Here is a 19,832-nt window from a genome sequence, read left to right on the forward strand (position 1 = left end):
AGAAGACGGGGACACAGCCTCAAGCTGTGCCAGGGCAGGTCTGGGCTGGATGTTAGGAGGAAGTTGTTGGCAGAGAGAGTGATTGGCATTGGAATGGGCTGCCCAGGGAGGTGATGGAGTGGCTGTGGCTGGAGGTGTTGCAGCCAAGCCTGGCTGGGGCACTTAGTGCCATGGCCTGGTTGGTTGGGCAGGGCTGGGTGCTAGGTTGTGCTGTCTGAGCTTGGAGCTCTCTTCCAACCTGGCTGATTCTCTGACTCTGGCTCTCAATATCTGAAAGCTTTGTCTAACCTGGAGAGGTTTTGCTGAAGCAGTTTGTCAGGGACAGACATATGCAGGATGCTGCTTTGGGGCTTTAAGTGGGTGACACAGACTATGACCAGCCTGAGAAGTAGGTCTTCTTTTGGCACCCTAAAATGGGGACATTTCTAAGTTGGCTTTTTTTTCCTCCCCCTATACTTCACCTAGATTTCCTTGTCCCATTTTAGTGTCAGGACTTCCAAGTCAGTACAAGAGAGTGAAATCTCTGATGAGAGCTTCTCTGTGCTGGGGCCAAAGCATCAAAGATCACATTGGGTGATTCTGTGCTCCACAACCTCCCTGGAGTTGTTCAGGACCAGGTTGGATGAGTCCTTGAGCAACCTGTTCTAGTGGGAGGTGTTCCTGCTTATGGCAAGGGTTTGGAACTGGCTGATCCTTCAGGTCCCTTCCACCTAAACCATTCTTTGATTGATTGATATGGCTTAAGGTGAATCTTGTAGAGCAGGGTTCTAGGTTGGACTTGGTGATCCTGAGGGGACTTGGCCAACCTGCATGGCTCTGTGCTTCTCTGCAAGCCCCTTTCAGTTCTGCCTGTTTCTAACCCCTGTGGGCTTACTCCTGTCCTCCCTGCCCTGCAGAGCTCAGTCCTCCATCTCTGCCCGACGGAAAGCAGACAAGTGGAGGATTCTGTTTCCATGGCCATGTGCTGCACATGGAAGGGGGAGGCTGAGGAGAGGCTGTCTCCTGCATGGTGTCCCACAGATGTGACAGACTAAAGGTCATTAGGGCCAGACCTGAGATCACTGTTGCTGAATATAACCCCTGCACAGAGAGGCTAAAAAAGGAAGAGCAAATGGCACAATGTGTCTGCATGTGGAGTGGTAAGAGGAGTTGCTAGGAAACCACAGGAGCTCAAAATGCATATGACCTAATCTGGAAGATAATTTATATGATGAAAATAATAATACTAATGACAGCCACTTACAGGTTGGAATGATTAATTGGGTTATCTTGGAGCCCACGTGTTTCTGAGGGCAGGATGGAAAGCAGCTCCCGAGGACTTTGGGCTCCTTCTTGCTTTTTAAGGAGCTGGAGGCTCAGAAGAAGCAAGGAAGGGGCAGTGATAGGGCAAGGGGCAATGGGTGCAAGCTGGAGCAGAAGTAATTCCACATGGCTGTGCAGGCTGGAGAGGAGAAGGCTCCCAGGTGACCTTATTGTAGAGTTCCAGGATCTGAAGTGGGCTACAAGAAAGCTGGGGAGGGACTTTTGAGGCTGTCAGGGAGTGATAGGACTGGGGGGAATGGAACAAAGCTGGAAATGGGCAGATTGAGACTGGATGTTAGGAAGAAGTTGTTGAGCAGCAGAGTGGTGAGAGGCTGGAATGGGTTGCCCAGGGAGGTGGTTGAGGCCCCATGGCTGGAGGTGTTTGAGGCCAGCCTGGCTGAGGCTGTGTGCAGCCTGCTCTAGGGTAGGGTGTCCCTGGGCATGACAGGGGGCTTGGAACCGACTGCTCCTCGTGGTCCCTTCCAACCCTAACTGATCCTGTGATTCTATGAACCACTTACACCCAGACTTTAACCTTATTTTTGGCTTCTTCATTACTTTCCAGAGACAAAACATTCCCCTCCCCTCCTCTGTGGCTCTCCTTTTAATCCTGCCTTACCCTTGGCACCATTAAAGCAACAGAGCATCATTTCCAACGCGCTACGGCGCTTCATCTTTTCCAACACTGAGGAACATTGTGTCACATCTATTTATAGAACAATGCACAGAATCTGGAGTTTAATGGCTCTCAGCTTCTCTAATAGCCACAGATATCCTGCCTGATTAAACACAGGACTTTGAAACAAGCCTTGGAGTATGCAAGACTTGACGAGCGACTCGCAGGATGCTTTGGAAGGCTCCGGAGCGCTGAAACTGTTCCCTTCTTACTGCAAACTTCCTCTGGTTCATTTTCACCTCAAACTGGCTGGTGGGAATCTGATAGAGTTTGGAAGTGTTTGGAGATGTAAATCAGGGTGCCAGAATTTGTTTGTTAAACTATGCATATCCAATAAATGAGCCTCACCTTAGGGTGCTGGGATTGTTCAGCTTGAAAGGGAGTCCTTAGTGCTGCCTGAGGGAAGGGTGGAGTGAGGCTGCTGTTGGCCTCTTCTTCCAAGTACCTAACAGCAGGGTAAGAGGAAATGGCCTCAAGCTGCACCAGGGGAGGTTTAGGTTGGGTATTAGGAGAAATTTCTTTGTTGCAAGAGTGGACAGGGATTGGCACAGACTGCCCAGGGAGGTGGTGGAGTCCCCATCCCTGGAGATGTTCAAGATGAGGAGAGGCTGAGGGCCCTGGGGCTGCTTAGTCTGGAGGAGAGAAGACTGAGAGGGGATTGAATCAATGTCTGTAACTATCTGGGGGCTGGGGGGAGGGGGGAGACACAGGCTCTGCTCACTGCTCCCTGGAATAGGACAAGGAGCAGTGGATGGAAGCTGCAGCACAGGAGATTCCAGCTCAGCACAAGGGGGAACAACTTGCCTGGAAGGGTCCCAGAGCCCTGGCACAGGCTGCCCAGAGAGGTTGTGGAGTCTCCTTGTGTGGAGCCTTTCCAGGCCTGTCTGGATGTGTTGCTGTGTGCCCTGAGCTAGATTGTGTGGTCCTGCTGTGGCAGGGGGTTGGACTGGATTATCTTTTTGGGTCCCTTCCACCCCTGACATCCTCTGATCCTGTGAAGAAACCTGTGGACATGGCACTTGGGGTCATGGTTCAGTGGCCATGGTGGGGTTGGGTTGCTGGCTGGACTGGATGATCTTAGAGGTCTCTTCTCCCTGTCATGATTGTGTTTTTCTGAGTCATTACTGGAGTGGTGCTGCTCTCCATCATTCCAAACTGAGCTCCTTTGTTCCTCTGGAAGCCAGGCCTGTGATGAGCATCTGTCTGCCTCTGATTGATCAGCCTGGCTCTGTTTCCAGAGCTCACTCTTCTAACTTCTTTCACACAGCTCACACCCCTAATTAATATCTCTAAAGTATTCAAGGGAAGGAGAAATTAACAGGATTTGATCTACTGTCACATGCCAACCTACTCGACCTGATAGATGAACCCTAATTAATGGTGTGGAGGCTTGTGGTTAGCTCCAGACAATGAAGGTAATTACCTCATGTAGTGCTGCTCACACCCTCCCCGGGAAGACTGGGACAAGAACCACAAAGCCTTTGTGTGAAGCTCAAGGGGGGGAAAAAAAGGCAGATTTAAAACCTTGTGCCCTTCCTTCTGCCCTCTGGAATGAGCCCAAGAGGAGGTGGGGATGGAGCTGTTCTCCTGCCCCCTTGCCTGCTCACTGGTGCTTGGAGCATGTCTCATCTCTGATGCTGCTCGTGGCTGTTCCACCAGCAGCAGGGGGAGGGAATGGGCTCCAGTGCCAGTGAGGGCAATGCTGGTGAGGCCAGAAGCTGTGCTCCATCCATCCCAGTGCTGTGTGCTCCATCCCAGTGCTGTGTGCTCCATCCCACTGCTCTCTGCTCCATCCCACTGCTCTCTGCTCCATCCCACTGCTCTCTGCTCCATCCCACTGCTCTCTGCTCCATCCCACTGCCCTGCCCTAAAGCTTTCAGCATCAATGGAGAGAAGTTGCTTGCCAGGCAGAGAGGGACCTGGGGATGCTGTTTGACAGAATGTGAGCCAGCGATGTGCCCACGTGGCCAGCAAGGCCAGTGGCATATCCTGGCCTGTGTCAGCAATGGTGTGGCCAGCAGGACTAGGGAAATCATTCAGCCCCTGTGCTCAGCACTGCTCAGGCCACCCCTGGAGTGCTGTGTCCAGTTCTGGGCTCCTCCATTGCAGAGAGATGTTGAGGTGCTGGAAGGTGTTTGGAGAAGGGCAGCAAGGCTGGGGAGGGGCCTGGAGCACAGCCCTGTGAGGAGAGGCTGAGGGAGCTGGGGGGGTGCAGCCTGCAGCAGAGGAGGCTCAGGGCAGAGCTGATTGCTGCCTGCAGCTGCCTGCAGGGAGGCTGTAGCCAGGTGGGGTTGGGCTCTGCTGCCAGGCACCCAGCAATAGAAGTGGGCACAGCCTCAAGCTGTGCCAGGGCAGGCTCAGGCTGGATGTTAGGAAGAAATTCTTCATGGAAAGAGTGATTGGCATTGGAATGGGCTGCCCAGGGAGGTGGTGGAGTCACCATCCCTGGAGGTGTTTCAGAAGAGGCTGGAAGAGGCACTTAGTGCCACGGGTTAGTTAGTTAGAAGGGTTAGGTGCATCTTGGACTCAGTCTTAGAGGTCTTTTCCCACCTGGTTAATTCTGTGCCTTTGTGATTCTGCTAACAAAGAAGTGCTCAGAAGTCCTTGGCTGCTGCTGAAGTTGCTGTGTGGTGCAACTGGCACTTTGTTGTTGTTGTTATTCCTCTTGCTCCTGGGGTCTCTGGGGACAAGCCTCTTGTATTAGGCTTCTGGGGGTGTGTGTGGGGCAGAATCCATCACAAGCCTATCTCGTGGTCCTGTTTGATAAGTGAAGACTCTCAGAAGAAATGTGTCGGCTCCCATCCTCATGCTGACAGCCACAACACGTTGGCTGCGTGCCCATATCTGGCAGATGTGGAAGTTGGAGCCTGCCTGGCATGTTTGTCCTGGGTGCTGGAATCTCCTGGGCTGTCAACAAGAGCTGTTGAGTCATCCTGCCTGTGTCCTCCTCTGGCCCTGCCATGTGCAGCCCAGAGGTGCTGCGTGGTCCTGCTGGGCTGGTTGCTGGTTGTGATGGTCAATGAAGCTGGTGCTTGGCACGGGCAGAGAGGTGGCAGTGCTGGAGCTGGTGGATGGTGTGTGGAGCTGTTGTGTTACTGTGTGCTCAGCTGATGCTGCCTTTGGTCTGAGTGGCTGCACTCAAGAGGAGCTGGGGCTGCTTTGGGCAGTGGTCTGTGCAGAACTGTGATGGAGAGGAGGAAGAAGGAAAGGTTTCCTCTGGAGCAGCCTAGCTGCTGGATTGAGCTGCCCTGCAGAGTGCTCACAGGCAGATTCTGCTTTCCCCAGGTAGATATTTATGCCCACTCCTGGTTTCCCTGCCCGTTGTGACCCATCCCCTGCCAGCGTTTGCTGGTGCCCTGCTTGCTGCCCGTGGCTGCCCAGGGGCTCTTTGCTGCTGCTTTGGTGAGTCAGCAGGAACTGCTGGTGCAGGAGCACTCAGACAGACTCCAAACCCTGGGTGTGCAGAGCATTGCCATGGCTTCAGTTGGTGACCCTGTACATGAGCTAACTCTGCAAGAATCCAGAGGGCCAGGAGAAGAAGTGCATTTAGCTGAGTGTTAGGGGTGAAAAAGCCTGAGTCACAGAGAGGGGACATGGAAGGGCAGTGCTGCTGCAGCATCACTTTGTCAAACCAGACTGGCTGTAGTGGGGATACAAGAGGTTGGCAGGCTCCTGCTCATGCCTCTTGCTGGGTTAGAGCCTGAGGTGAGGCTGAAGTTACCAGCACTGAGTGTTTGATGGGATTTTCATGACCTTCAAACAACAAAAGCTTGTTCTGAGTCAGACTTTGCAGACCACTGCTGCTGGGTGGAGTGGGAGGAGTGGAGTAATGAGATTCTAGGACTTCTCAAGTGGGGCTGTAAGACATCTGGCAGTGTGTAAGCAGGGAGATTCTGCAGGGGCCCTTGAGGGATGTGCTGGCAGGCTGCAGAGTGCTCCCATCCATCTGACACACATGATTAGAGAGGACTGAGACCTGCGTGGTTATCCCAGCACCACATGTGTCAGCAACAAATGTTGTTCTCTGTCTGCTCATCACTGTCATGGTGCAAATCAGTAACCACAGTAAGCTTTGCTATCATTTATACCCACTCTTGCTTCTGTTTTCTCCTGGTCCAGTGGATATTTCCATACCCATTACTCCAAGCATGACTGTGCCTGCAGCTGGTGCAGGAGGGTTCAGATGCACTCCTCCTGTAGCCTGGGAGCTGCATGGGAGCTACACTGCCCCCAGCCCACTCCGTTCTGCAGGGCTCTGAGTGGTAAAATGACTTAGAGATAACAGCAAAGAGAGCAGCCCTGAGGAACAGGCCCTGGGGGTCTGGGGTGATGCAAAGCTCAACAGGAGCCTGCAGTGTGAGTGCAGCCCAGACACAACCCTGTGCTGGGCTGCAGCAAGAGCAGTGTGGGCAGCAGGGCAAGGGAGGGGATTCTGCCCCTTGGCTCTGCTCTCCTCACACCCCACCTGCAGTCCTGGGGGCAGTTCTGGAGCCCCCAGCACAAGCAGGACATGGAAGTGTTGGAGCCAGTGCAGAGGAGGCCACCAAGATGCTGAGAGGGCTGCAGCAGCTCTGCTTTCAGGACAGGCTGAGAGAGTTGGGGCTGTGTAGCCTGGAGAAGAGAAGGCTTGGAGGAGACCTTGGGGTGGCCTTGCAGGATCTAAAGGGGGGTACAGGAAGGCTGGGGAGGGACTATTGACAAGGTCTTGTCATTACAGGATGAGGAGGAATGGGTTTGAAGTGGCAGAGGGGAGATTGAAAGTGAAGTTGTTTGCAGTGAGGGAGGTGAGACACTGGCACAGGTTGCCCAGGGTGGTTGTGGAGCACAGAAGCACCCAATGTGATCAAAGATTTCCCCATCTGATACTAGGGAGAAGAGCTCAACCCCCAACCTCCCTGGAGGTGTTCAAGGCCAGCTTGGATGAGACCTTCAACAGGCTGTTCTAGTGTGATGTGTCCCTGCCTATGGCTGGGGGTTGGAACTGGCTGATCTTTGAGGTCCCTTCCAACCTAAACCATTCTATGGCTCTATGAATCTGGTCACTGGAAGGCAGTTTCAAAGCAGGAGAAGGCTTCCTACCATTTTCTTTGGCTGAGTGTTCTGCACACAGCTCTCCTTGACAAAGCAATCTCAGCTGGCATTCGTTTAGACATCTGGGCTGGAGTGGGCACCAGCAGCCACTACACATCGCTCCAACTGTGCTACATAATGAGCCATCTGGACAGAGGCTGCCACACACAGCCCAGGCTACCAACAGGTTGGGGGTGGGAAAGGGACACCCTCTGGCTGAGATGACCAAAAAGAGGCCCTGAGGATGGATGAGTCAAATTCTCCCACATTGCAGGCTGTTACCTGGTCATGGCTGAGACCTGCTGTGGGAGGGCCTGAAGGCATGGAACAAGCTAAGTGGCTTTTGGTTATGGAAGCATAGAATCAGTCAGGGTTGGAAGGGACCACGAGGAGCAGCCAGTTCCAACCCCCCTGCCATGCCCAGGGACACCCTACCCTAGAGCAGGCTGCACACAGCCTCAGCCAGCCTGGCCTCAAACACCTCCAGCCATGGGGCCTCAACCACCTCCCTGGGCAACCCATTCCAGCCTCTCCCCACTCTCCTGCTCAACAACTTCCTCCTCACCTCCAGCCTCACTCTCCCCACCTCCAGCTGTGCTCCATCCCCCCCTACTCCTGGCACTCCCTGACAGCCTCAAAAGTCCCTCCCCAGCTTTTTTGTAGCCCCCTTCAGATGCTGGCAGGCCACAAGAAGGTCACCTGGGAGCCTCCTCTGCTCCAGCCTGCACAGCCCCAACTCTTTCAGGCTGTGCTCACAGCAGAGCTGCTGCAGCACCTCTGGTGCTGTGTGGCAATGATTTCAGCTGGGCACTGGGCCACTGCTGGCAACAAGCTTAGCCTCTGTAGGTGCAGAGGCTTTGCTTTGGAGGCTCAGTCTGAGCTCCAGCTCTCTGATTCATAGTATCATAGAATCAACCAGGTTGGAAGAGACCTCCAAGATCATCCAATCCAACCTATAACCTATTCCAGCTTTCAGAGGAGACCTTCACCTGTCCTATACAATCTGGACAGAGGCAAATGAGACTGCCTGAAGTGATGGCAAATGCCATTTTTGCTTTCCTGGGTGATATCAAAGAAGAGAGGAAGGATTCCTCATTGCTTTGTTTGGTTTTTCTTCCCCTAAACTCTGAGAGATATTTAGAGTGAGGGTGGTGAGACACTGGAGCAGGTTGTCCAGGGGGGTTGTGGCTGTCTCATAGAATGGTTGAGGTTGGAACTGGCCTCAAAGCTCAGCCAGTTCCAACCCCCTTGCCATAGGCAGGGACACCTCCCACTAGAACAGGTTGCTCAAGGCCTCATCCAAACTGGACCTGAACACCTCCAGGGAGGTTGTGGAGCACAGAAGCACAAAATGTGATCTTCACAGGTTGCTCAAGGCCTCATCCAGCCTAGTTCTGAACAACTCCAGGGAGGTTGTGGAGCACAGAAGCACAAAATGTGATCACATTGGGTGCTCCTGTGCTCCACAACCTCTCTGGGCAACCTGTTCCAGTGCCCATAACCTTCCCTTAGCAACCTGTTCCAATGTCTCACCACCCTCTCTATAAAGAACTTCTTCCTAACATCCAGTTTAATTCTCCCCTCTTCCATCCTCCTCTCTAGGAGTGTTTTGGGATGAGGCTGTGAGCAGCCAAGTCTAACCCTGCCCCCACCGGGGAGCTTGGAGTAGATGATCTCTGAGCTCCCTTCCAACCCAAGCCATTCTCTGCTGAAAATAAACCCAAACCACAGCAATTTAAAACCTGTTTTCTCCCTCTCCCCCCCTGTCAGAAGCTGTTAAATACCCCCAACAACACCACCTCACTCCACACAGCTTCGTGGTGGCTGAAAACAACTCCATCTTCTGTAAATGTCAGCCAGAGCTCCAGCTCCAACCTTATTGTTTCCTCTCTCCTCAAGTTCCCAACCCCATCCCCTGCTGGCATCTGAGTCATGCTCTGTTGCTGAGCCTTCCTCAGCTCACAGCTTTGCTCCTCTCACTCCTTTCTGGCCATACTGTTCCATGCTCCCAGGTTTTCCCTGCCCAAACTCAGGCTGGCAGCTGGGGAGCAGAGCACTGCAGCGCTGCCTCCCTCCCCTGCTTGCAGGCAAGTCAATTATTCTAATGGCCTGCCTGCTGATGGCTGTGTGGGTTGCCTTTCTCAGGGGTATGATGATGACATAAATCTCATATTAAGCATTCTTTTCATCACCATCTCCCCTCTCCACCCCTCTGCTGACTGCAGGCCTGCTTGCCTTGCCTCTGGCAGGGGGGATGGCTGGGTCTGGAACAGGCTGTTTGTGCCTCAGAAAGGCATTTGTGTCCTTCCTCTTCCTTCCTTTTGGCTTAAGCCCCTTTAAAGCATCTCCATAGTTACCTCTTCATCAGTCTGCAGAGTCATAGCTGCTTGTGTGCAACCATCACATGAGCAGCTCTTGTTGTCAGCAACAACCTTCCTCCATCCACTTCCATCTGGAATGGGCTGCCCAGGGAGGTGGTGGAGTGGCTGTGGCTGGAGGTGTTGAAGCCAAGCCTGGCTGGGGCACTTAGTGCCATGGTGTGGTTGGTTGGGCAGGGCTGGGTGCTAGGTTGGGCTGGCTGAGCTTGGAGCTCTCTTCCAACCTGCTTGATTCTAGGAGAGTGGCTCTGCAAAATGGTTTTGTCCTGAGTGGTCCTTTCCTTGCCTAAATCTGGACGGTTTGTTCTTTCCTGGAAATGCAGATCCTGGAAGGTGAAATGAGGATTCTGTTTTAAGGATTTGGCAGTGCATTGCTTGTTCTCATGGAGTCAAAGGCTAGCAGATAATAGATGAAATGAATTGAACAGACTAAGAAGCTGTAGTCCTCAAAAGCATATTTACTGCAGAGCTGAAAGCAAGAGCTGTGATTACCCAAGGGCTGCATTTGGGGATGGCAGTTCTGGTTCAGCCTCTGTGAAAGCCACCACTAAAGCCATGCTAATCCCTCTCAGATTATCAGCCACTCCACACTCTTGGCTTGTTTAGCAAATCTAACCATTAAAGAATAAATGCACTTGACACAGGGCTTGGCACAGCCTCTCAGCTTTGCATTTCTCCCCTCTCTGCCCTGCGGATGGGAAGAGGCTTTCAGCACTCTGGAGGGGGCTCCTTTTCTGCACCTCTGAGGCTCACTGGAACAGGTCACTCAAAGACTCATCCAACCCGGTCCTGAACACCTCCAGGGAGCTCTGCTATAAGGACAGGCTGAGGGAGCTGAGGGTGTTCAGCCTGACCAGCCTGGGTGATCAAGTTGGACTTGGTGATAGAATTATAGAATGGTTTAGGTTGGAAGAGACCTCAAAGCTCTGCCAGTTCCAACCCCTGCATTAGGCAGGGACACCTCCCACTAGAACAAGTCACTTGAAGTATCATCCAGCCTGGCCTTGAACACCTCCAGGGAGATGTGAGGTGTTTGGAGAAGGGCAGCAAGGCTGGGGAGGGGCCTGGAGCAGAGCCCTGTGAGGAGAGGCTGAGGGAGCTGGGGGGGTGCAGCCTGCAGCAGAGGAGGCTCAGGGCAGAGCTCATTGCTGCCTGCAGCTGCCTGCAGGGAGGCTGTAGCCAGGTGGGGTTGGGCTCTGCTGCCAGGCACCCAGCAATAGAACAAGGGGACACAGCCTGGAGCTGTGGCAGGGCAGGTCTAGGCTGGATGTGAGGAGGAAGTTGTTGTCAGAGAGAGTGATTGGCATTGGAATGGGCTGCCCAGGGAGGTGGTGGAGTGGCTGTGGCTGGAGGTGTTGCAGCCAAGCCTGGCTGGGGCACTTAGTGCCATGGTCTGGTTGGTTGGTCAGGGCTGGGTGCTAGGTTGGGCTGGCTGAGCTTGGAGCTCTCTGCCAACCTGCTTCACTCTATAACTCTATGCTGCTGCCAAAGGAGCAGCATCTCCCTAGCTGCTAGTAGCTGCCTCTACTTTCTCTTTCTAGGGGTGAAAAGTGGGAGGTGTGGTCCTCAAAGCAGCCCCAGCTACTTGTCTCCTCCTTAGCACCACATCCACGCTGCACACTGAACTCAGCAAGAGAGAGAGGCTCCAGAGTTACCCGAATTACAAAGTCATTCTCCTGTCAAGCCTTTTAAGTGTCAAACTCTCTTTTAAAACCAAATGCTTTGACATTCACTAGAGAACAGCAGCATTTCAAAGTCAGGAAGGTCTATTCTTAGTACATCAGTCAAAAAGAGAGGAGGGAAAGAAGGGAGGGGAAAAAAAAAACAGGTCTTGGGGAAAAAAACAATTTAACCAAAATGAACCTTGTCAGAAATGATCAATTCCTGTTCCATTCAGCTTGACCTGGACCTTGCTGCATGCCAGAGGACAGGATTTGATGACACAGCACAATAAACTAAGATTGCCAGGTCCCCTTGCAATTAATTCCTGTGCAGGGCAGCTTTGACAAAGAGGAATTTCTCTTCAAGGGGATGAAATCTCTGTGAGTTGGGTCCTGGGTGGCTCTTTCACCCTGGTTTTAGGGAGATTTCTCCTCAGTTAGTTGAAGAGATCATAGAATCAGTCAGGGTTGGGAGGGACCACAAGGATCATAGAATCAGGCAGGCTGGAAGAGTCCTCCAAGATCATCCAGTCCAACCTAGCACCCAGCCCTGTCCAATCAGTCAGACCATGGCACTCCACACAACTTAGAATCACAGAATCAGTCAGGGTTGGAAGGGAGCACAAGGAGCAGCCAGTTCCAACCCCCCTGCCATGCCCAGGGACACCTCACACTAGAGCAGGCTGCACACAGCCTCAGCCAGCCTGGCCTGAAACACCTCCAGGGATGAGGCTTCCACCACCTCCCTGGGCAACCCCTTCCAGCCTCTCACCACCCTCATGCTGAAGAACTTCTTCCTAACATCCAGTCTGAATCTCCCCATTTCTGGCTTTGTTCCATGCCTCCCAGTCCTATCACTCCCTCACAGCCTGCCTGATGCTGATGTGTTAAAGCCAAGCCTGGCTGGGGCACTTAGTGCCATGGTGTGGTTGGTTGGGCAGGGCTGGGTGCTAGGTTGGGCTGGCTGAGCTTGGAGCTCTCTTCCAACCTGCTTGTTTGTATGATTCTAAGACTGGATGTGGTGCTTAGTACCATGGTTTAGTTGATTAGATGGTGCTAGGTAATGGGTTGGACTTGCTGATCTCAAAGGTCTTTTCCAACCTGGTTAATTCTGTGATGCTGAGCAGTAGCAGACACCTCCTAGGATTTTATTCATGCCCTTTAAATATCTCTTCTTTCTAGAGCATCATCTCCTCAAGAGTTAAGGGACAAAGCTAGGGCTGAGCCCATCCTAACCCAGAGGGCCATCAGGGCTGTGCTGCCTTGCCCTGCCTTCTGCAGCACAGCCCCTCGGGACCCCTCAGCCCCTCTGGAGAGCTCAGGTTTGCTCCCACCCACAGAAACACAGAATGAACCAGGTTGGAAGAGACCTTTGAGATCACCAAGCCCAACCTCCCACCCAACATTACCTAATCCACTAAACCATGGCACCAAGTGCCACATTCAGTCTCTTTTTAAACAGCTCCAGGCATGAGGACTCCACCACCTCCCTGAGCAGCTCACTCCAATGCCAATCACTCTTGCTGGGAAGAATTTTTTCCTGCCATCCAGCCTAAAGCTGTCCTGGCACAGCTTGAAACTGTGTCCCCTCCTTCTGTCACTGCTTGTCCCAACCTTCAAATGTCACATCCAGACAAGGTGACTTTTGCCTTTGTTATTTCTCATTGCAGAGCTTCACTCTGCAGTTCATACAACTGAGATTACCATGGGCTGGAGACTAATCTTGCAGCCTGCTTGGCCACTATAATCATCCTTCTCCAGTGGCAAACAGCTTCTGAAGTGTTTGGAACATCATTTGCTCCTCAATAAGTTTTATTTAGCATGCTGGGAACTTAGGGCAGATGTCTGTGCTGCTGCTTCAGAGCTGCATCTTCTAAACCCTGCTTATAAGGAGCTGCTGCTGCTGCTGGGCTCTTTGTCTTCAGGGACTGAAAGAGTGCAAAGAGCTTTTGCCAACCTCCTCGAAGCCATGCAAATGCTTTTGTGTCTTTGATTAGATGGGAGGGAGGCTTTCCCTGTGCCTGAAGAAGGGATTCAGTTCACTGGAGGGTGGATGCTGAAATAAATGTGTTCTCAAAGCAGACCTTTAACATCCCTCTCTAGGTCCTGACCATCTTGAGTGATGTTCTTAATGTGCTTCTGCCTCTTTCCCTTCTCTTTAGCATTCATGCAGTGATGATCATGTGGAAATTACTCACACTTCTGACTTGGGGAAAGTTTCTTAGCCCAGAACTTCATCCAATATCAAGGGAATTAGAAATTCAAATGGGGGGAGAAATTATACACTCTGTGTATCAATACAGCAAACACTATAAAAGCTGCAATCAATCACAGCAGCAGCAAAGGTGGTGACACAAAGCTCCTTGTCACCAAGTGGATCACAGCCCAATGAATCAAGGAAAAGGTGAATCAGAACAAGAAACTTCAGTGTGCTGCCTCCCTGGGCAGCCAATCCCAGACTCTCACCACCCTCCTACTGAAGAACTTCTTCCTCAGCTCCAGTCTAACCCTGCTCTGCCTCAGCTTCAAACCATTCCCCCTTGGCCTGTTGATACACACCCTCAGGAAAAGTCTCTCTGCAGCCTTCCTGTAGCTCCCTTCAGCTATTGGCAGGAAGCTCTAAAGTGCCCCTGGAGTCTTCTCTTCTCCAGAAGCACAGAACCACTCAGAAACATCCAAGTTGGAAAGACTCTCAGGATCACAGCTCTGGAGCCCCCAGCACAAGAAGGACATGGAAGTGTTGGAGCCAGTCCAGAGGAGGCCACCAAGATGCTCAGAGGGCTGCAGCAGCTCTGCTCTGAGGACAGGCTGAGGGAGTTGGAGCTCTGCAGCCTGGAGAAGAGAAGGCTTGGAGAAGACCTTGGAGTGACCTTCCAGGATCTGAAGGAGGCTCCAGGAGGGTTGGAGAGGGACTATTGACAAGGTCTGGTAATGAGAGGAGGAGGAGGAATGGGTTTGAAGTGGCAGAGGGGAGATTGACAGTGGATGTTAGGAAGTTGTTTGCAGTGAGGGTGGTGAGACACTGGCACAGGTTGCCCAGGGAGGTTGGGGAGCACAGAAGCACCCAATGTGATCTTTGATCTGTGCTCCACAACCTTCCTGGAGGTGTTGAGGACCAGGTTGGATGAGGCCTTGAGTGACTTATTCTAGTGGCAGGTGTCCCTGCCTATGGCTGGGGGTTGGAACTGGCTTTGAGGGAGCTTTGAGGTCCCTTCCAACCTAAATCATTCTATGATTCTATCACCAAGACCAACCTGAACATCCAGGCTGTCCAGGCTGAACCCCCCCAGCTCCCTCAGCCTGTCTTCATAGCAGAAGTGCTCCAGCCCTTGGATCATCATTGTGGCTCACCTCCAGCAGCTCTGTGCCCTTCTTACTCTGAGGACACCAGAACTGGACACAGTATTCAAGGTGAGGTCTCAGCAGAGCAGAGCCATGGGGCAGGATCCCCTCTCTGACCCTGCTGCCCACACTCCTCTGGCTGCAGCCCAGCACACAGCTGCCTGCTGGGCTGCATGAGGGCACTGCTGGCTCCTGTTGAGCCTCTCCTCATATCAACACCCTCCAAGTCTCTTTCTTCAGAGCTGTTCTCAGCCCACTCTGGATTTATTCCTGGGATTGGCCTCACTCCTGTGCAGGACTTTGCACTTTGGCTTATGGAACCTCATGCAGTTGTTGCTGGCCTCCTTCTCAAGCCTGTCAAGATCCTTCTGGATGGTTTAGTCCATATTTTGTTGCATGCCCAATCAGGGAAACAACTCTCCCTCCAAAGCACCTCCTGGAATCACAGAGGTTTGATACCCCATGTGCCAGAGCTGCTGCAGGTGTGTGTACAAGCCAGCCTGGGAGGCTGCAGCTCAGCCCCATGTGGTTCTCCCTCTCCCTTACTTGTTTTGACTGCCAAATTTTGTGGTTTTGTAGGTCTTGTATCTCAGCTCTCTGCTGTCAGCTCCCAGAGGTGGAAGAAGCAGGCACAGCCCAGATGCCTGCCTGGAGCAGAAATAGCAAAGCTTTCTACTACTGCTCTCCAGCAGGTCCCTTAAGCCTTGAATCTCTGCTTCCAGATTCCAGAGGGGAAAAAGAAACAACAAACCTTAAACCTCTGGTTTGTAGTTGTTGTAAAAACCTGAGTCTGGTTTTGGTGTGATTTAGCAGCTCCAGCTAGAGATTGTTGTGGTTTCTTAGTGAATCAGCAAAGCTTCTGATGGTTGGACCTGCCTGGTGAGTGTGGGCAGGCTGTGGATGTGGTCTGCCTGGGCTGCAGCAAAGCCTTTGACACCTTCTGCCACAAGCAGCTCCTGGCACAGCTGGCAGCTGGTGGCTTGGACAGTTTCACTCTGATATAAGTCAAGAAGTGGCTGGAGGGCTGGGCCCAGAGAGTGGTGGTGAATGGTGCCACCATTAGCAGTTGGCACCAGTGGTGTGCCCCAGGGATCAGTGCTGGGCACAGTCCTGTTCAATGTCTTTATTGATGATCTGGAGCAGGGAACTGAGTTCAGCAGCAGTGAGTTTGCAGATGACACCAAGCTAGGAGCAGCTGTGGAGCTGCTGGAGGGTAGCAGAGCCCTGCAGAGGAACCTGGCCAGGCTGGATGGGTGGGCAGAGGCCAAGGGGATGAGACTGAACAAGGCCAAGGGCTGAGTTCTGCACTTTGGCCACAACAACCCCAAGCAGTGCTACAGGCTGGGGCCAGAGTGGCTGAGAGCAGGCTGGCAGAGAGGAGCTGAAGAGGAGGCAGCAGTGCCCAGGTGGGCAGCAGAGCCAATGGCATCCTGGGCTGGCTCAGGAGCAGTGTGGGCAGCAGGACAAGGGAGGTTCTTCTCCCAGGCAAGCAGCAACAGAAGAAGGGGACACAGCCTCAAGCTGTGCCAGGGCAGGTCTAGGCTGGATGTTAGGAGGAAGTTGTTGGCAGAGAGAGTGATTGGCATTGGAATGGGCTGCCCAGGGAGGTGGTGGAGTGGCTGTGGCTGGAGGTGTTGCAGCCAAGCCTGGCTGGGGCACTTAGTGCCATGGTCTGGTTGGTTGGGCAGGGCTGGGTGCTAGGTTGGGCTGGCTGAGCTTGGAGGTCTCTTCCAACCTGCTTGGTTCTATGATTCTATGACTCAGTAATCTCAGAGGTCTCTTCAAGTTTTAAGCTCTTCAGTAAATTCTCAGGTTTCCAGAGGGCTTTGGTACCTTTCCAGTGCTTCCTCTGTTACAATCTGCAGCTCTGGTGGGTGTGGGATGTGTGCTGGTGAGTGGATGTCTCTGGATGAGTGTTTTGAAAACTCCAGGGAGACAACAGGGAGGACAAACAGCTCCTGCTGATGACTGGAGGATGTGTGTGTGTGCAGAGTGACTTCAGCCTGGGAGGCAGCAAAGGGCAGCAGCAGCAGCAGCCCTCTGGCTTCTGATCTTTTAAGGCATCCCAGTACAGAAGGCACAGATGTGTCTAAAGGGAGGAGGGCATGAGGCTGGGGCTGAGCTCTTCACAGTGGTGCCCAGTGACAGAACAAAGGGTGAAGGCTACAGACTGCAACCCAGGAGGTTGACCTTGAACCCTTGCAGTTCACTTAACCTTAAGGGGAAACTTCTCTATGAGGGTGCTGGAGGCCTGGAGCAGGCTACCCAGAGAGGTGGTGGAGTGTCCTCCTCTGGAGAGATTCCAACCCCCCCATGGCATTGTGATCCTGGGCAAGCTGCTGTGGGTGCCTTGCTTTACAGGATGTCAGGGGTTGGAAGGGACCCAAAGAGATCATCGAGTCCCTTAGCAGGGAGGTTGGACTGGATGAGCTCCAGAGGCCACTTCCACCCCACCCCATGCTGTGATTCTGTCATTGCTGGAAGGACAGATCCTTTCCAGCTCAAGGAGGATCCCAGGGAAGCTTTTTCTTCCCATCCAGTCTTGCAGCTGGGCTCCAGCTGTCCCCTGCATGGCACACACAGTCCAGCACAGCACCGTGCCACCAGTGAGGCTGCCATGGTTGGCAATGGAAAGAGGGAGGGAGCCCAGGGAGAGGAGTGGGAGCAGGGAATTTCTCCACCTGAGTGCCAGGAATTTCTCCACCTGAGTGCCAGGAGGTTGTCTCTGCCCTGTCAGCTCCAGGGCTCCATTCAGGAGCCTCTAATTGGTGTCTCCATAGCTGTGGGTTGTGGTACCCACGTGTGGAGCTCTGGCAGCATAGGCAGAGGGCTGGGTGCACGCAGGCTGCCCTCCGCAGTGCTTAGCACTGTCGCCAGTGTCCCTCAAGCCCCCTGGTGACCAGCAGGGGCTGAGAGCTGCTTACCTTCTGTGCTCTCCTCTTGTCTGCTCGCTGGTTCTGGTGGTAGATGCGGCTGAAGTTGGAAACGATGACAGGAACCGGCAGGGCAATGACCAGAACCCCACTCAGGGAGCAGATGGAGCCAAAGATCTTCCCAGCAATCGTCTTGGGCACCATGTCACCATAGCTGGAGGGGGAGAGAACAAAAGGGAAGCCTCTCCTTCAGACAGAGCCACAGAATGGCAGAGGTTGGAAGGGACCTCCAGGGATCATCGAGTCCAACCCTCCTGCCAAGCCCCGGGTCATAGAAGTACTCTTTGTAGAATCAGCCAGGCTGGAAGAGAGCTCCAAGCTCCTCCAGCCCAACCTAGCACCCAGCCCTGCCCAACCAACCACACCATGGCACTAAGTGCCCCAGCCAGGCTTGGCTCCAACACCTCCAGCCACAGCCACTCCACCACCTCCCTGGGCAGCCCATTCCAATGCCAATCACTCTCTCTGCCAACAACTTCCTCCTCACATCCAGCCTAGACCTGCCCTGCCACAGCTCCAGGCTGTGTCCCCTTGTTCTATTGCTGGGTGCCTGGCAGCAGAGCCCAACCCCACCTGGCTACAGCCTCCCTGCAGGCAGCTGCAGGCAGCAATGAGCTCTGCCCTGAGCCTCCTCTGCTGCAGGCTGCACCCCCCCAGCTCCCTCAGCCTCTCCTCCCAGGGCTGTGCTCCTGGCCCCTTCCCAGCCTTGCTGCCCTTCTCTGGGCACCTTCCAGCACCTCAACCTCTCTCTGGAATCAAGGAGCCCAGAACTGGACACAGTACCTCATTATCCCAAGCAGAATCCTTTCCCTGCCTTCACCTGCATTGAAAACCCTTCAGAATACCTCAAATCAATAAAATCCTATTTTATGTCTATTAACTTTGGGGCTTTTTAGCAGCTGCTTCGTGCAAAGGCAGTTTGAAAGCTGTGGCTGACTTCTGCCTCATTTAACACTGCTCTAAAAAATACCTAAGGAATAAAAACCTTACTCTTCTCTTGCCACCCTTTGACACAGCAAGGCTGGAAATCAATCCTGTGCCTCACACATGATCTCAGTGACCTGGAGCACTCTGAGGGAGCCCTTCTGTGCATTTGTAGGAAGTACAATAACAAGTGTCTGGCTCACAGTCTGCCTTGTTAAGGGTTTTGCTCTTACCTGCAGGCTGAGAGCTGCCTCATTACTTGGGGCTTCAGAGGTGGTGCTTTAAAACTCTGCCAGACTGGCCTGGAGCAGAGGATTTTGCACTCCACCTGTGCAGGGTCTCACACACACACAATCACAGTGCTAGGGGTTGGAAGGGACACTGAAAGCTCATCCAGTCCAACTCCTCTGCCAGAGCAGGATCACCCAGGGCAAGCCACACAGAAACACATCCAGGAGGGTGTCCAAAGGAGGAGACTCCACAACCCCCCTGGGCAGCCTGCTCCAGGGCTCTCTCACCCTCACTTTGAACAAGGCATAGAATCATAGAATCAGTCAGGTTGAAAGGGACCAGCTCCAGCCCCCCTGCCATGGGCAGGGACACCCTACCCTAGATCAGGCTGGCCACAGCCTCATCCAGCCTGGCCTTAAACATCAGCAGTAAGTTTGCAGATGACACCAAGATAGGAGCAGCTGTGGAGTTGTTGGAGGGTAGGAGAGCCCTGCAGAGGGACCTGGCCAGGCTGCATGGGTGGGCAGAGGCCAATGGGGTGAGACTGAACAAGGCCAAGTGCAGGGTTCTACACTTTGGCCACAACAACCCCAAGCAGCACTACAGGCTGGGGACAGAGTGGCTGAGAGCAGGCAGGCAGAGAGGGAGCTGGGGGTGCTGGGAGAGAGGAGCTGAAGCAGCAGTGTGCCCAGGTGGGCAGCAGAGCCAATGGCATCCTGGGCTGGCTCAGGAGCAGTGTGGGCAGCAGGACAAGGGAGGTTCTTGTGCCCCTGTGCTCAGCACTGCTCAGGCCACCCCTGGAGTGCTGTGTCCAGTTCTGGGCTCCTCCACTGCAGAGAGATGTTGAGGTGCTGGGGAGGGGCCTGGAGCAGAGCCCTGTGAGGAGAGGCTGAGGGAGCTGGGGGAGTGCAGCCTGCAGCAGAGGAGGCTCAGGGCAGAGCTCATTGCTGTCTGCAGCTGCCTGCAGGGAGGCTGTAGCCAGGTGGGGTTGGGCTCTGCTGCCAGGCAGCCAGCAACAGAAGAAGGGGACAGAGGCTCAAGCTGTGCCAGGGCAGGTCTAGGCTGGATGTTAGGAGGAAGTTGTTGTCAGAGAGAGTGATTGGCATTGGAATGGGCTGCCCAGGGAGGTGGTGGAGTGGCTGTGGCTGGAGGTGTTGAAGCCAAGCCTGGCTGGGGCACTGAGTGCCATGGTCTGGTTGGTTGGGCAGGGCTGGGTGCTAGGTTGTGCTGGCTGAGCTTGGAGCTCTCTTCCAACCTACTTGAGTCTATGATTCTATAATCTCTCCTTGCTCTTAATCCTAGAATCATTAAGGCT

At 53.5% G+C, this 19,832-nt stretch overlaps 1 protein-coding gene across 5 annotated transcripts in view; it reads right to left on the reverse strand.

Moving 5' to 3' along the window:
* The window catches only part of KCND3 (potassium voltage-gated channel subfamily D member 3), a 143,359-nt gene that overhangs the window by 15,440 nt on the left and 108,087 nt on the right, over positions 1-19,832 (reverse strand). For all 5 annotated transcript variants that reach the window (XM_064173821.1, XM_064173816.1, XM_064173819.1 and 2 more), the window contains exon 3: positions 17,354-17,516. In XM_064173821.1, the coding sequence (XP_064029891.1) occupies positions 17,354-17,516 (163 nt within the window). The remainder of the gene's footprint in view (positions 1-17,353; positions 17,517-19,832) is intronic.

This window comes from Pogoniulus pusillus, chromosome 39, assembly GCF_015220805.1.
Source record: "Pogoniulus pusillus isolate bPogPus1 chromosome 39, bPogPus1.pri, whole genome shotgun sequence".
In the NCBI taxonomy this organism is placed as follows: Eukaryota; Metazoa; Chordata; class Aves; order Piciformes; family Lybiidae; genus Pogoniulus; species Pogoniulus pusillus.